At 37.5% G+C, this 15,723-nt stretch overlaps 1 protein-coding gene across 6 annotated transcripts in view; it reads left to right on the top strand.

The window, feature by feature from the left end:
* LOC104605235 (DNA mismatch repair protein MutS, type 2) overlaps nucleotides 1-15,723 on the top strand; it is a 108,653-nt gene continuing 92,930 nt past the window's right edge. For 2 of the 6 annotated variants that reach the window (XM_088895898.1, XM_019199085.2), the window contains exons 1-7: nucleotides 2-375; nucleotides 474-602; nucleotides 6,932-7,099; nucleotides 7,193-7,276; nucleotides 12,748-12,798; nucleotides 13,759-13,815; nucleotides 13,893-13,975. In XM_088895898.1, coding sequence (XP_088752024.1) covers nucleotides 145-375; nucleotides 474-602; nucleotides 6,932-7,099; nucleotides 7,193-7,276; nucleotides 12,748-12,798; nucleotides 13,759-13,815; nucleotides 13,893-13,975 — 803 coding nt within the window. In that variant the 5' untranslated portion in view covers nucleotides 2-144. Of the gene's footprint in view, nucleotides 376-468; nucleotides 603-6,931; nucleotides 7,100-7,192; nucleotides 7,277-12,747; nucleotides 12,799-13,758; nucleotides 13,816-13,892; nucleotides 13,976-15,723 lie in introns of those variants that run through there. The other 4 variants (XM_088895900.1, XM_010269913.3, XM_088895899.1 and 1 more) reach the window with 4 other exon arrangements.

The following is a 15,723-nucleotide window of genomic DNA, read 5'->3' as shown; positions in this document are numbered from 1 at the left end:
ATCTTCCTGGAAATTTCGATCCTTTCCAAACGCATTTTCACGTTTATCCATGTCTCTGGAGTCTCGACTCCAGGCTATTTTTCTCTGCTCGTTTCATTTGTAATCTCGACCTCACGCAACAGAACTTCGTTGCCACGCCTCAGAATGCTTTCTGCAGCACTATTTGGCAATTCCGTTTCCATCATTTATACCTTGTCAATTCGCTCTGTTCGATTCAAAACACGAGCCTTTGTCAGACCATTGGACGCAAACTCAAATGGACTTACGCCGAAAGTATCCATTCAGCGCGATAGTCTCAGGGTACTGGAATGGGACCAGGTCTGTGATTCCGTAGCTTCCTTCGCCGGCACATCTTTGGGTCGAGAAGCAACAAAGGTTTACCGGAGTTACTCCACGATCTTACATTAGTATTTCTGTTACTGATGTCCTGAGTTTTTTCTTTTCTTATTTTTTAATCTTTTCTACTTTCACAGGAAAAGTTGTGGTCATTCGATCAGAGCTACGAGGAAAGCAGGATTCTTCTATCTGAAACCAATGCTGCTGTGCAAATGCTGAAGCACGGAGGTTGCGGGATGGACTTCAGTGGGATTGATGTCATTCGGGTAAAACTTTCGTGAATTCGTCAGTGGTTTCATTCTCTTTATTTTCTTTTTTAATGGCTTTGGTTTCTGGTTATCAAGAGTTGTATAATTGTCTGGGTGTTTACATCAATTCTTGGTTCAAATCTCTCAACATTTACTAACAATCTACCAAGTAACCACTAATCGATTTGCCTAACCAAAAAAATACAAACAATAATTTAACAATTTTGCTCCTGTGGGCTAATAGAAGTTTTAGCCTGGTGTTCTGTCCATTGGGTTTGCTCCTATTAGGCTTTTAAGTTGCAGGCCTACTCTCCTAACAGAAAGTTGCTTATTAGATAAGGATTGACAAATAAGTACTTACTTTTATGTACCTATTTGAATGGGTACTTATTAGTGTTTGGGAGGTTTTTTCTCAAACCACTTTATACTTATTTTAAGTACTTATTTCTGTTACAGTGTTTGGTCAGTCACTTATCCCATAATTACTTATATTTGTAGAAATGACAATTGTAGCCCTAACTTAACATAATCATATATTGGATGAGCACAAAGGCAAATAAAAAATAAAATAATTAATTAATCCATAAATAAACCTATTTCCACGTTTACTGCAATAGAAGTGTGAGGAAGAGAGGGGGGAAGGAGAGGAAGGGAGGAAAGAAAGAAAGAAGAGAGAGAGAGAGGAGGGAGAAGAAGAAGACAGGGAAATTAAAAAAAATAAATAAAAGGAGAGATAGGCTGTGGTGGTTTGAGAAAGACTCAGTTCTAATGGTGGAGGAAGGAATAGGAGAGAAGAAGAAGGGAGAGAAGGTGGTGGCGGTAGTTCTGTGGAAGGGTGCTCGATCACCGCTGCTGCTTCAGGTCTTCGCTAGAGGAAAAGTGAACAATGATCTTTTGAAGATGGGGGCAGTCCCTTGAAAATGAACAAAATATTGGGGCCAGTCTTGTCCCAAAAAAAGAAATAAGTACTTATTGAATGAGCACTTAAAAAAATCCACCCAATTCTGGCTTATTTTTTAAATGATTATTTTCAAAATAAGCACTTATGTGGGCTTTTTTTGCCAAACATGAATAAATGCTTATTTTTCCACTTATTGTGTGGGTCCACCACTTAAATTAAGTACTTATTTGAATAAGTACCTATTTTAAGTGTTCCCAAACAGGGGCCATGTGGCTTTAAGTCAACAAGGTCTAAGTTGCTTAGTTAGATAAGGCAATCCACCTTGAACCTGGCATGTGCAGTTTTAGCAACAGAAAAACAATGTTTTTGACTCTAGGGCTATAACTATTTTCTTGTTTGTAGAAATCCATAGCTAATTCCATTCTTTCCTATTTACTTAGCACCCGTATTAATGTGATAATGTCTACAATGGGTTTCAGAGCCTAAACATGGGACAAAACTTTTAGATCAGGGTATTCTCAATTGCTTTCTTTTATTGGAAATGGTAACTTCATTAATAGAAAATTAAAATACAGCTGTCAACCCCTAAAAGGTGTTGCCCCAAGTAATATTTATTACAAAACTTCCCAGAACATACTCTCCCTTACAGTCCCTTGTTTAGCCAACATATCAACTAAACCATTAGCTGATCTTTTTGTCCATTTGAAGCAAGCACCAACCTCCCTTGTTATATTGAGGATTTCTCTTATGGACTGTCTAGAAATCCAGGTTCCCAACTTGCTTGATTGCAGCCAATCATTTAACAATTTAGAGTTTCCCTCTATCTCAACTTGGTGTAACCCCAATTGTTTGGCATATCTTACATCTTGAAATAAAGCCATCACCTCCACTCTCAATGAGTCCCCCACTCCTATTGGTCCCAAAAACATAGACACAATTCTTCCATCTCTATCAAAGTTCAATTTCATTCTTTGTTGTGTTGGTGGAGATCATAATTCCTGGATAATAGGTTTTATGGAAGTTGTAGTTGCCACCATTCCCCAATTCCTGTATATGTCCTCAGTTGAAAAGTCTTTAAACAAATCCAATGTTTTTAACCATTGAATAGTCATAATGGTTATTCTTTCTATAGTTTCCTACTTGGATTTCTCCACTCCTTTAAAGGTTCTATTGTTTTTTCCCAAATTGACTAGAGGATAGCTGCTCTTGTGGCTCTCCACATTAATCTTCCACGCCTATTTGGTTGCTTGAAAAAGCTTGGGTCAAGTAGGCTTTCCATGTCTGAGGGAGGCCGGAGGTACCCACCTGCAACCAAAGATAAAGCACGCGAATGGACAAGAGATTAATAGGTGTGTGATCCTCTCATTAGAACTCAAGTAGAGTCTGCAAACATGGGCTGAAAGGCAAAAATGTGGCCTTTTTCTTTGCAACACATCTAGATTATTGATTTTGGAGAACCACCTCCCAACATAAAGCTTGAAGTTTTGGACGTACAGGGTGACACCAAACCTCCTTTGAAGGAAAGTTCCTCGCAGGGTTAGTTGACTGAAGGAGGACACCAAAGAAAGAGGAACAAGTGAACAAACTAGGTGGGGAAGGTTTCCAAATTCTACTATCCAAACAAGATTGATCCATATAGGTTGACCCTAAAAGAGTAACTAGTTCATCAACCACTGCCATTTCCAACTCTCTTAGATCTCTCCTCAATCCCAAGTCCCATAAATTATAATTAAAATCTGAAGAGATCACACTTGTTTTATTTTTTGTTAGTGAATAGAAGTAGGGAACATATCACTAAGGGGAACCTCTCCAACCCAAACATCTTCCCAAAACAACACTTTGTTTCCTGCATAGGCATTAAATTTGAAGTAAGGATGGAAGGCAATATACCATGAATAGTTTTCCAGGGAGAACACCGAGAAGCCCTAGGGTCAATTCCTGCATCCCAACCATTGTCTTCCAATCCATGAATGCTAACAATCAACTTATGCCAAAGTCTATCTTGTTCCAACGGCAATCTCCATAACCATTTACTAACAATGCGTTGCTTCTCAGTTTGATATCCTAAAGGTAGATAGGAAATACACGGGTAAGTTAGCCAGTGTTGACTTAATTAGGGTTATCCTACGGTCCTACCTCCTAGGGAAATGTAGTTTCTCTTCCAATTCGCAAGTCGCTTTATAAATCTCTCAGTCACTAGATACCAGAAGCTATCTATATTTGGATTTCCTCCCAATGGTAATCCCAAATATTGTAATGATCAATCCCCTACTTTACACCCCAATTGTCTAGCTAGCAAATCCACTTCTTTACTCCCTAAATTTACTCCTACCATGCAGCTCTTGCTCCAATTCACTTTAAGGTTGGAGAGCCTCTCAGATTTATGTACTATCCTTTTCAGGTTCATAAGTTCTTCTGCTTCCCCCTTTTGCTTCTCCCTTCTTCTAAACTCTACATATTTGTTGGCAATGAGAATTTGATCCATTATTTGTCTTCCATAAACAAAGGCCCCCTGATTTGGGAAAATCATTGAGGGAAAGACATTTTTATTCTTAGGGCCAACACCTTAGGAATGATTTTGTACATTCTTTGTTGTGGATGCTTTTATTTGGAAGAAATACAGCCGCAAACAACAGCAGTAATGGGCGTAAAATTCAGTGTTCCTATCCTATCTGTTAGCTAAATTCAGTGTCCCTATCTTATCTCTGTTCCTATCTTATCTCTTAGCTAGATTCAGTGTTCCTATCTTATCTCTTAGCTAGATTCAGTGTTCCTATGTTATCTCTTAGCTAAATTCAGTGTTCCTATTAATTAGGCAGTAGCATTATTATTATTTAAAGATAAATGTTGTTAGGAAGTGTTCCTAAAGAAGGACTCTTATCTTCTTGTAATTTTCTATTTAAAGGAGCAGATGATATTCAATAAAATTATCGATATTTTCAGTCAAGAAAGAGCAAAGGAGAGTTGGTGATCTCTTTAACAAATCACCATTAAGGCGCTAAAGATAGGTTCCTCGAGAAAAGGGATAAACATGGGAAAACAAGAAGTTTTCCCCGTTAACCGACCTGTGATGAGATCCTATTCGCGGGCCCTTAACATGCTTCCTATCAAACTTATAGACCTAACGTCCTTTGTCTGGATTACATCCACTTTCTATGGTATCAAAGCAATGAAAGCTGCATTTGCACCTGAGTTAACTTTGCCTCTCTCATAGAATTCATCAAAAACTTCCATCAGATCACCCCCAATTATCTCCCAACAATCTTGACAGAATGCCGTCGTAAAACCATTAGGCCCCAGGGCTTTAGGTCTCAACACTACATTTTTCACTTCCTTAACCTCAAACTTTTTTTCCAAGGATTTCATCAAATCTCTGTTTCCAGACCTCCATTCCAGGCCCTCTAAATCTTTTCTTGATCTCCTCGGGCACTCATAGAGTGCCTTGAAATGGTTCACAAAGGCTTGAGCTATGTCCTCATCTCTTGTCAATACTTGCCCACTCTATTCCAATTTAAGCACTGAATTTTTCCTTTTTTCTCCCATTTGCCAACATATGGAAAAACTGGTATTGCCATCCCCTTCCTTGATCCATTGACATCTAGATTTTTGTCCCCAAGTAATCTCTTTTTTTCTTAGAATCTCTTCTAGGTCCTTGTTCAACCTCCATCTCTCTTCCTTATCTTCCGAACTCAAACTTTTCTCAATTGTTTGACTTCTCTCAATCCAAATATGATTTTGTCATTGATATAGATTGTTTATCATTACCTAGGATTCTCAATTGAATCAGAGGAAAGACACACAATAGAGTTTCAAGGATAGATGGTTTCATGGGTTCTGAGATTCTCCACCAAATGGACATTCCAGTCGAGATTTGAGAACAAAATCTCCCTTGTGAATTGTTTAAATCTCAGATGAGGGACCAATCCGCGAGAAAGTTTCTGGCATCAGCACAATGCTGGGGAAATCTCTTCTTACATTCAACATCCTATGATTTCTTTCTTTCCAGATGCACCAACAAATGACCGAAGGAACTAAGTGGCCTATAAAAGGTGTTGATCAAAAAATATAAAAAAGAAGTGGCCTATAAAAGGTTACCTTTAGACTAGAACCCAAATACTAGGAGGGCCATGATGAGGTAATGCCCCTGGTTGAATGAAGAATCACCTCACCAGAACCAAAAATGCAACAGAAAAATTTCTAAGGGGGAGAAACTGCAGGACAACTGACCAATAAGTGATACAAAGATTTTTTTTTGATAATTAAATAAGTGATACAAAGATTCTTCCATGTGAAGGCCCCTATGGTTCAGGTGATCCAAAGTCAACACCTTATCTAAGAAGACTAACCACATAAAAGCTTTAACGTTAAAAGGAACATGCTTTTCCCAAACACATTCAACTTCCATTGTTCCAACCAAATCTCATGTGAGGGCAATACATATTTTCTTTTGGAAGCAAAATTTTATCAATACATACCAGTTTCAAAGGTTTTTGCAAGGATAAAAGGAAGTACGTCTGACCTTGGACCTAACAAGAAGGTAAGGAAACACACAAATGCAGTCAGAAGACAATAGGAAGATGGCAATCAAAATGAATAAATAGATTGTTGATTTGGAGTCCGTGGGGGGTGTGGTTTTCACTTTGGGTCTAGGGTGTGTGTGGTGGTGGTGGTGGTGGTGGGGGGGGGGGGGTTGCTGTGGGTATTGTATGGGTATTGTATGGGTCTTGGTTTTTGCTTAGTTATTGTTCTTGTGGTGGTTCTTCATGCTTTCTATGGGGTTTGGAATTTGAGGGTTGGCTTTGTTGGGATGATTGGCATATCTGGGTATTTTTAGCTTGAGTTGGGTGTCCTTTGGGTGTTTTTCTTTTGCATTCGTTTCCTTGTATCTTGTTGTTTTTTTGTTTTAATATAATTTTTTATTTTTCAAAAAAAAAACTCTCACTCCCAACTCCTAGTAAGTGATTCACTGATCCTCAACTTTCATTGTTCAAAGCTTCAGTACTGAAAATAATTCACAACGATCAGTCAAAATCTAAACACTTATGGTTTGTTTTACAAGATTAAAGAGTATAGTAATGTATACCTATTTTTTGTTCTTAGAAGGAGTTAAATATCCTTTCTTGTTTGTTGTGACAAATGTATGCAAATAAGTAATTAATAATCTCATTTTTCAAGCTTATCTTCTGAGTTATTGAAGAAAAATATCTAGTATCACTATTGCATCTCCATCTATAAGAAAATAAGATGCTAATCATTGGAGTACAAGGTGTACATATGTTCCCGAGTCCCCTCCCCCTCCCCTCATCTAGGTCAGGATGTTCGCATAGACTATCTGTATATCACATGCTTCTCCGCTGATGACAAAGTTACCTGCTTTCCCTTCTTATGATTCACAAGTTCCAATATGCTTATGTGTATGACCGAATAACTGTACATTTTTGTTAAGGTGAAATCAGCCATACAACATGCATCAAGGGGTTTGCCAGTCAGTGGAAATGAAGCAATTGCTGTTGCTGGTCTTCTACAGTTTGTTGAGACTTTACAGTTTAATTTGAAATCTGCACTCAAGGAAGACGTGGACTGGTATAATCACTTTATGCCTCTTACGGAAGTGGTAATTGTTTTATAAGTTTTCATCCAAGCACTTACAATATGTAATCGCCTCCCATCTATATAATTTAATGTCTTTCTTTTTCATAACTCTCAGATACTGGAATTGGTCATAAACCGCCAACTGATTAAGTCAATACATCAAGTCATAGATGAAGATGGTTCTATAAAGGATTCTGCGGTTTGTTCTTACTAATGCTGAATTTGTCTTCAGAGCACCTTAGAGATTTGGAAACAATTTTTTTCCTATAACCAATGCTAGTGCAGCTATTTAGTTGTAATAAAAAATTTGTAGAACTGATTTTTTGATATTAAACAGAAGAAAATTTTTAAAAGAAAATAAATAGAACATTAGAGAAAGGGTGATGAGCTGACACCCTAGTACACTATCTAAAAATTAATCATGACAAGTTCTGGTAGATTCAGCACCCAGTCCACTTCATCTTTTGAATGTCAGCACATAATTTATTAATACTTTCTGTATTTATGTATTTGTCCTAAAAAATAGGGCTGCAACTTGGGCGGGCTCAATCCAAGCCCACACTGACCCAGCCTGAAATTTTACACAGGCTGGGCTTGGATTTTCGGTCCTCAGGTTGAGCTCAGGCACAAGTAATGCATAAATGCGTATACATGTGTAATTTTTAGAGTGCTTCATTGACCAACCTAAGCCCAGTGCAGACTTGAGCCCAGCCTGGTTGATTTGCACCCCTACTAAAAAAATCCTTCTGTTCCTCTCCTTCTAAATACCCCAGCATATTGCAAAAGTAATGCAGTTCTAAGGACCTGTTTGGATAGACTTTTATAAAGCAATTTTGTGTTTTCGTAATTTTGAAAGCACAAAAGTACAAAAAGCATGATATAGCATTTGTATTATATTTTTTTGATAAATAAATTCATTTCCATTAAAATAATGATTGGATACAAGAAGATCCCTTTAAAGGCATGAGGTGCTGCCTCTCCTAACAGCAAATACAAGAACTATAACAGAGTTACATGAGTGTTGATGCTAAAACAAGAGTTATAGTTGTGCCCAGAACAATGTTTCCCTATTTACCCCTTGTTTGGCCAAGGCATCTGCAAATGCATTAGCTGATCTCCCAACCCACTGTACTGTTATAGACATATTTCTTGTCAGCCATTTGAATTTCTTTTAACTCATTTTTGTAGCCCCACGTGACGTACTCCGGATTATTCAACCAGTCCACCACTGTCTTAGAATCTCCTTCAATCAGAAGCTGTTCCACGCCCGCTTCTTTTGCAAGAAGTATTCCTTGTATTGCAGCAGACAGTTCTGCCCGGATAGAGTTCCCAACACCTAAGGGGCCAGAGTAGAGTAAAATAACCTTTCCAGCCTCATTCCTCAGTACACCTCCCATCCCAGAGGGACCCAGGTTACCCTGGCTACTCCCATCAAAATTCAGCTTCAAAGAACCAAGAGGAGGGGGGACCCAGCTAGTCAAAACCCTTACCTTGTGGGAGGAGCAGCTTGCTACCAATTTCCAATCCTTCCAACAATCAGTAAAGGATGAAAAACCCCAAAAGCACAAAGTCAGCTTTTTATACTTTGTGCTTTTGGCAAAATAGTGCTTTCGTTTTCGTGTGAACAGGTGATCACGTGTGACCCCCCTTTGATAAAACTCTCGATCCTACCTCCACTCACTGTTGCTACAGGTGGGCCGCCATCGCTGGTCTCAAACCGCAAAACCATCGGAAACCATCACCAGATGTACATGCTTTTGCCAAATAGAAAATTGTACTTCTGTTTTGGAAAGCATACTTTTCAAATTTTTTTACCAAAATGGTTTTCAAAGCAAAAATACCAAAGTGAAAGTATTTTATGTACTTTATACTTTGCTTCCATGGATCTTCAACAGCAAGGTAAATGTCATGCATCTACAACCTGTTGTATTTCCCAGTTTCTTCTCTATGATCTATTATCTCTGTGACTTTGCTTAATAATCCAGTAATAAAACAAGGATAAAAAGGAAGAAAGATTTCTGTTGTGAATAGGAAAAGAAAGAGAGAGACGAGAGGAAGAAGAGAAGAAAGAATGGGTCTTAGGTTAGGAGAACATGAACTGTGTATCGTCATTACTGTTGGCCCTGTTTTATTACTTCATAATAATGAATGTCAAATTACAAATATGCTCTTATTTAGGAGGCACTAAAATAGAAATAAGACAATTACTAAAAAGGTCTAACAAGATTACCCAAATACCCCTATTGGCTAGATTAACACTCCCTCTCAAGCTGGAGCATATATGTCATAGAGCTTCAGCTTGTTACAGATGTAGTCTATTCTAGTGCGACTTAGCCTCTTAGTCATAGTTTTCAAGGCGTCTAGGCGATTCTGGGCAACATAGGGGTGCCTAGTTGCCTAGGCGATAAAAGTTTTATAATATAAAAAACTAACTTTTGGTTAGTTCCCTAGTTTCATATGCCATTCAGCATGTATATTAAATGAAAAAAATAGAAACTCTCTTTATTAAGAACATTAAATTTCCTCTAAAAATGTGGCAAATCATCACATCTAAAAGATAAAAATCTTTTACATATATTAATTTCATTATTTTCAAAAATACTACTACTATAAAAGATATTTAATAGAGTAACTTCATATCAATCAGTAGCTAAAGAAGGTTATTAACTTTATATGATAAATATTCAAGATGGAAAGTAAAGTAGAAAAACAAGGATATAGTTTCCGTTTTATTTAATTAGAGAGAGATAATAAAAAAAGAACCTCTTTATAATTCCATTCTTTCTTTCCTGGATCCCACTAAGGAAGATATCAGAATTTGGAACCCCTTCTCCTTGGGTGCCTTCTTTTGTGCCTCTTTTTTTGAAACCTTAACTCATCCTCCTGCTCCTCTTAGGTGTAAGCCCATTCCTTCTCGGGTTGGTAGTTTTTGCTAGGAAATTTTCTTAGAAAGAATCAACACAAGTGACCTGCTTTAGACCAAACCTTTGCACTGCACTACTAAACTGGCCAAGCCAAGCTCACAGTGATTGTTTCAAGCCATAGATAGGCTTCCTCAATTTACACACTTTTCACATCTCCTCTTGAGCAATATACCCAGGAGGTTGCTCCATGTATACCTCCTCCTGAAGATCACCATGGAGGAAGGCATTCTTGATATCCAATTGAAAAAGAGGCCAATCAAAGTGAGCATCCAAAGAAATAATTACCCTCACAGAACCCATATTAGCAGCTAGAGAGAAAGTCTTAGAGTAGTCAACACCATAAGTTTGTGTACACCTTTGCCACTAGTCTCACTTTGTACCTTTCAATACTACCATCTTGACGGTGTTTAACTGTATACACCCAACTATAACAAACGACTTTTTTCTAGGAAGTAAGGAAGTAAGATCTCAAGTGTAGTTAGATTGGAGAGCATGAAACTTTTCATCCATTGCTTGTTTTCAGTGAGGGGACACAAGGGCTTGTTGGACAGAATGAGGAATAGAAATAGAAGAAAGAAGAGACGAACTTTTGGTGGGTGGGAGACAAGTGAGCAAAGGAAACATAACAAGAAATGAAATGGTTTGTACAAGCACGTTTACCTTTGCTAAGCACTATAGGAAGATCAAGTTCTGACTAAGAGGATTTGTCGATGATGAAAACGAAGGTGGTAGGTCGGATGTTGGAGATGAAGCTGATACTAGTGTGGTGCTGGTGTGGCTTCCAGTCTCATTTGGAATACACTCCATAAGCTCCTAAAGGGTAAGAAGGGGAATGAAGATGCCATTGGTATCAGATGGGAGGGGAACTGAGGGGGAAGGCTCCTGTCTAGAGAAGGAGGGGAGTCTCTCAAAGAAGGTGACATTGGAACAACAAAAAACCTTAGGGAGGATAGAAATCATAGCACTAGTACCCTTTTTGAGTGTGAGAGTAACCAAGAAAAACGCACTAGATGGTGGATGACCCGAGAATCAAGTTTTTCAGTCTCTCAAAGAAGGTGACATTGGGAATAACAAAAACCTTAGGGAGGATAGGATCATAACACTTGTACCCTTTTTGAGTGCGAGAGTAACCAAGAAAAAACACACTAGATGGTGGATGACCTGAGAATCAAGTTTTTCATGGATGGGTCCAAGTTGATGGACACAACAAATAGATCCAAAAACACGAGGGAGAGAAAAAGTGAAAACTCCAGAAAGGGTTATTTGCACTTTTTGGTTGCAAGTGGTCTTTGCCTTTGTAGATTCTACAACCTTTAGATGACCTAAGAGAAGGGGCAAGATCCTGTGGAGATGTGCTAGAGCTGCTTTGGTGTGGACAGCGTGGGAGGAGAGAAATGCTAGAATTTTCAATGATAAGGAGAGGAACGAGGACTCTATTTGGGACTGCATTTTAAGTAGGGCTATCCATTGGGCTATAGCTTGGAGGAATTAGGGAGCTGTAGCAAGAAGCTCAAAAATAAAGGTAAATCTGGCTATAGCTTGGGTACCTCTTTTAGAAGGTTTCATTAAGCTTAACTTTGATGGAAGCAGCTTGGGGAATCCAGGGCCCTCAGGAATTGGGGGTGTTTTAAGAAATGCAGATGGCAGTATAGTTACTTTATTTTCAGGTCCTATTGGTGCTGGGGACTCTATTAAAGCTGAGTTTCAAGCTGTTCTGCAGGGGGCGCAACTTGCTAGAGAGTTGAACATTGATAGACTGCTAATTGAAGGGGGCTCGAAGCTGATAATTGGGTAGCTAAGGAATCTGGATACTGTTGTTTGGGCTATAACCTATGAAAAGATTCAAATGGTTGACTTCCAACATGAAAATATGAATTCTGTAGGAAAGGAGATTGGCTAATGGGATAGATGACTGTTTAGCTAAGCAAGGGGTGCATAGGATCATCTTTTCTGGGCTCATTTGTAATTTGGTGCCTTATGGGAAGCTCATTGTATAAATTATTTCTGCTGAATTATTGATAAAATTTATTTCTACTACTTACCAAAAAAAGACCAGTTGGCTGATTTGTAAAACTAAATCTCTTAGTAGACCTAGGCTTGAGTTCATATCTAGCAAGCTGGGACTATATTAAATATGTTCTCCAGTCTGAGGGGGAATGTTAATGGTGTAGTTGATTGCAGCTAATCTTCTTTTATTCTATTAGTTTTTTATGTCTTTACTTGTTTGCCCTTGTCTCTTAAATTGTTGTAATTTACCCCACTTGAGATTAATATAAATCTCTTCTGGCCGTTTGGGAGACTAACTTTTCTCTCTATTTGGCAGCTAGATTTTTCTTCTCCTAGTCTATGCTGCTCTTTCTCCTCTCTTTTCTGTTCTCTATTATTTACCTCAGCTTTCAAGTTCAATTTGCACAAAACACATATGAACAACATTTATGATAAAAGTATGTAGCTGAACCACTATACCCACTATAAGTAAAAATAAACAAAAAAGACTAACCCTGACACTCAAAAAAAAATCCAAATCAATCTATACTAATTATTCTCTACATATTTCACAAAAAATAAAATCAACTGTTCTTTTTATTTATGGAACTTTTCCTTTGCATTGGAATACCACTGCTTATTGGTATTTGGTGATTAGTTTTTATTAATCTTAGATAAACATGGTAAATAATATTTTGAAAGATTCTTCTCTGCATTGTATGTCTTACTTTATTGATAAGAATTTTGACTTTTATTTCAGAGTTCAAACCTAAAACGTTCCCGTGATCAACTGCGGATGCTTGAGAGGAAGGTAATTAACAGTTTTTTTTTTTCATGAAATTGATTTTACCAAAGAAATGAAGTTGGTCTTAGATCTACTTGTTTGTTTCGGTGTAAGAATTTTGAATAATCATTTTCTCTCCAATAAAAACTAATAGGTATCTTAGTCCATCCCAACCTATCTAATTTACACCCCTGCTTTATTAGGTAGAGTGAAAACGGGTTCTAGAGTTTCAAGAATGAATTGACTAGAGCGAGTAATGAACTAATGATGATTTTTTTTTGGAGAAAATGAATGGATTGAGTAATGATGGGTTTTATTGTTACTTCTTAATTTTAATAATCTAATTTAAAAATAAATAACCACGTGTGATAAATGAGAGAAGGAGATCCATATGAGCACTGAGGTTAGAGGACTCTTGGTCTCCCTCTTTATAGAGTTGAAATCAGCCCCCCACAAGATAATTTCCCACAACGTCCCACAGCACATACCCGCCGTGTATTGGGAACATCTCTCGATGATGCCTCATCATTTTTGATACTATCCTCGGGAGATGTTCCCAATACACGGGCGGGGATGTGCTGTGGGATGTTGTGGGGGGCTGATTTGAACTCCTCTTTATATAGTATAGATTGGGAGATTTATTAATCATAGTATGTAAAGACTCATTTTATGTGAAATTGAGAACTGAGGAGAGTGATGAATATCATCTTTGAGATTTTGGTAAACTCTGGCAAGCTAGTATTTGAATTTCCACAGGTTAATACAAAACCTGCATGAGTTCAATGAGCCTTCATTTGACATATTTATAATATATTCTGCATTATAGTGTAGCATCAGTTATTGGTCTTTTTGCTAGCAAAGATACTTGGTACAACCATCCATCATGATGGCTGCTTTTAGTCTTCAAGATATTATTGCTTATATTACCCCCATATTTAAAAATTCTTACATTACTGAAGACTTGATTTGAAATCCTTTTCCATTCAGTTGCATCAGTTGATGGACAGCTTAATTAGGAATGCAATGAATGATACATATTCTCTGGTAAGTATCATCAATCAGAAATGTACTTCTACTGCTCCATGGGTTGTTGTCCTTTGTTAATCCTTTCTTTTTTTCAGGAAATAAGTAATATTAATGGAAGATTGTGTCTGAAATCTGGAACTGATCAGCTTACAGCCATTAAGGGGCTATTACTCTCCAGGTGTCTTGATTATGTTTCATCAATAATGAACTTCTAACTCAATTAACTGATAATTTTCCACATGAAAGTCTTCAATGAATTAGCTAGAATGCTGCTTTTTTGGTGTATTTTCTACTGTTTTTTGGATAAATTACTTATACCTCCCTTTGGTTTTGGTCAAATACTTTTATTATTCCTCGAGTTTACTAATAGTTTATACTCTCTTTGACCACAAAGCTACAGGGGGTTTTGTTAACAGAAGAGACAGAATCAATATGGGAATAGATATAATTTTAGTTTTTCCTCCAAGATACATATTTTGAGATTGATATAAGTACTTTTGTTTATTTTATATACAATTTTACTATCTAGAATTTTTAGTTTAATTTTCCCTAAACCTGTTTTCAACTTTTCATTCCCACCTTAACATTATGGAAAAAAGTTATCCCTTTAAGAAATTAAACAAGGTTAATTTTTGATGTCACATGAGAACTTCCAGTCACTAAAACTGATAGCTTAGTGTAGGGGTGGAATAAGAAACCCAACCCAAACTACAGGGGATGAGTAAGTTAATAGGTAAACCTGAGGGCAGGTCTTAGTATTTGATTGAAACCTGAGGGGCAGTAGAAGTAATTTACCTTATTTTTTCCCCACAGAAATCTTGTTAGATAACTGTTAGATATTTGATCAGACCTGATTTCCTTCCTAAAATAAAGGGAAAATAAGAGAAAGAAGAAGGAGAAGAAGAGAAGAGAAAGAGAGGAGAAGATGAAGAGATGGTTTGGCTGGTCTCCAAAGAGAGAAAATCAGTCTCCCCAGCCAACCAGAACAGTATATATAGATTTCTAATTAAAGTACAATGACCTTTGTGCCCCTCTTTAAGTATGGGACACTCTATTCAATCTCAAACATAATAAACAAACAACCTAGAATAAAATACTCTGAGATGACTCAAATACCCCTGGACTGTTGACTCTAACAGTAGCTTTTTCCAAATAATTTGGATTTTCTTCTTTTTTTTTTGATAAATGAATGGTAATTTTATTAATGAGAGAATAAAATGTACATTCACCCTAAAAGGGGGCACGAGATGTTACCTACCCGTAGAGATGAGAACATAACCACTGTTTTAATAGAATACAGTTATAAGGTTGCCCAAAACAATTCAACCCTTGAAACCTCTTATTTAGCCACTGAATCAGCCATATAGGATTTTCCAATTTGCCAACCCATTAAAATCTGACTGACATATTCCTTGTAAGCCAATTAACTTTCTTGAGAAGATCCCTGCAGTCCCAAAAAACTGTTTATGGATCTGACAACCAACACACACTAGCACCTTAGAATCTTCCTCAAATATCAAAATTTCACTCCATGTTGGTTTTCAACCTGTGTTCCCTGTACCGTAACTAGTATCTCAACCCTTGTAGAATCACCACTCCCATTGGTCCTGAAAATAAGGGTAGAATGTTGCTGTCCTTATCTTTCAAAATCCCTCCTATACCCGAAGGTCCTGGGTTATCTTGACTGCCCCCATCAAAGTTCAGCTTTACCACACCCTTCGAAGGGGGTATCCATTCTACTTGTAGTCTATTCTTTTTGGAGGCTGTGGAGGCCACCTCTGCCCAACTCTTCCGAAAATCATCAAAGGAATAATTCATAAAAATGTTGGAAATTTTCAGCCAAAGAGTTGTCCTTGTTGGTATGCACACCTTTACTTTGGCGAGGCTTCTTTCCTTTTCTTGGATTATTTTGGCATTCCTCTCCTC

The sequence above is a fragment of the Nelumbo nucifera genome, chromosome 1 (genome assembly GCF_055504915.1).
Source record: "Nelumbo nucifera cultivar China Antique chromosome 1, China Antique-T2T, whole genome shotgun sequence".
Classification (NCBI taxonomy): domain Eukaryota; kingdom Viridiplantae; phylum Streptophyta; class Magnoliopsida; order Proteales; family Nelumbonaceae; genus Nelumbo; species Nelumbo nucifera.
Note: the sequence above shows the minus strand (reverse complement) of the source record. Positions and strands in the feature narration are given on the sequence as shown.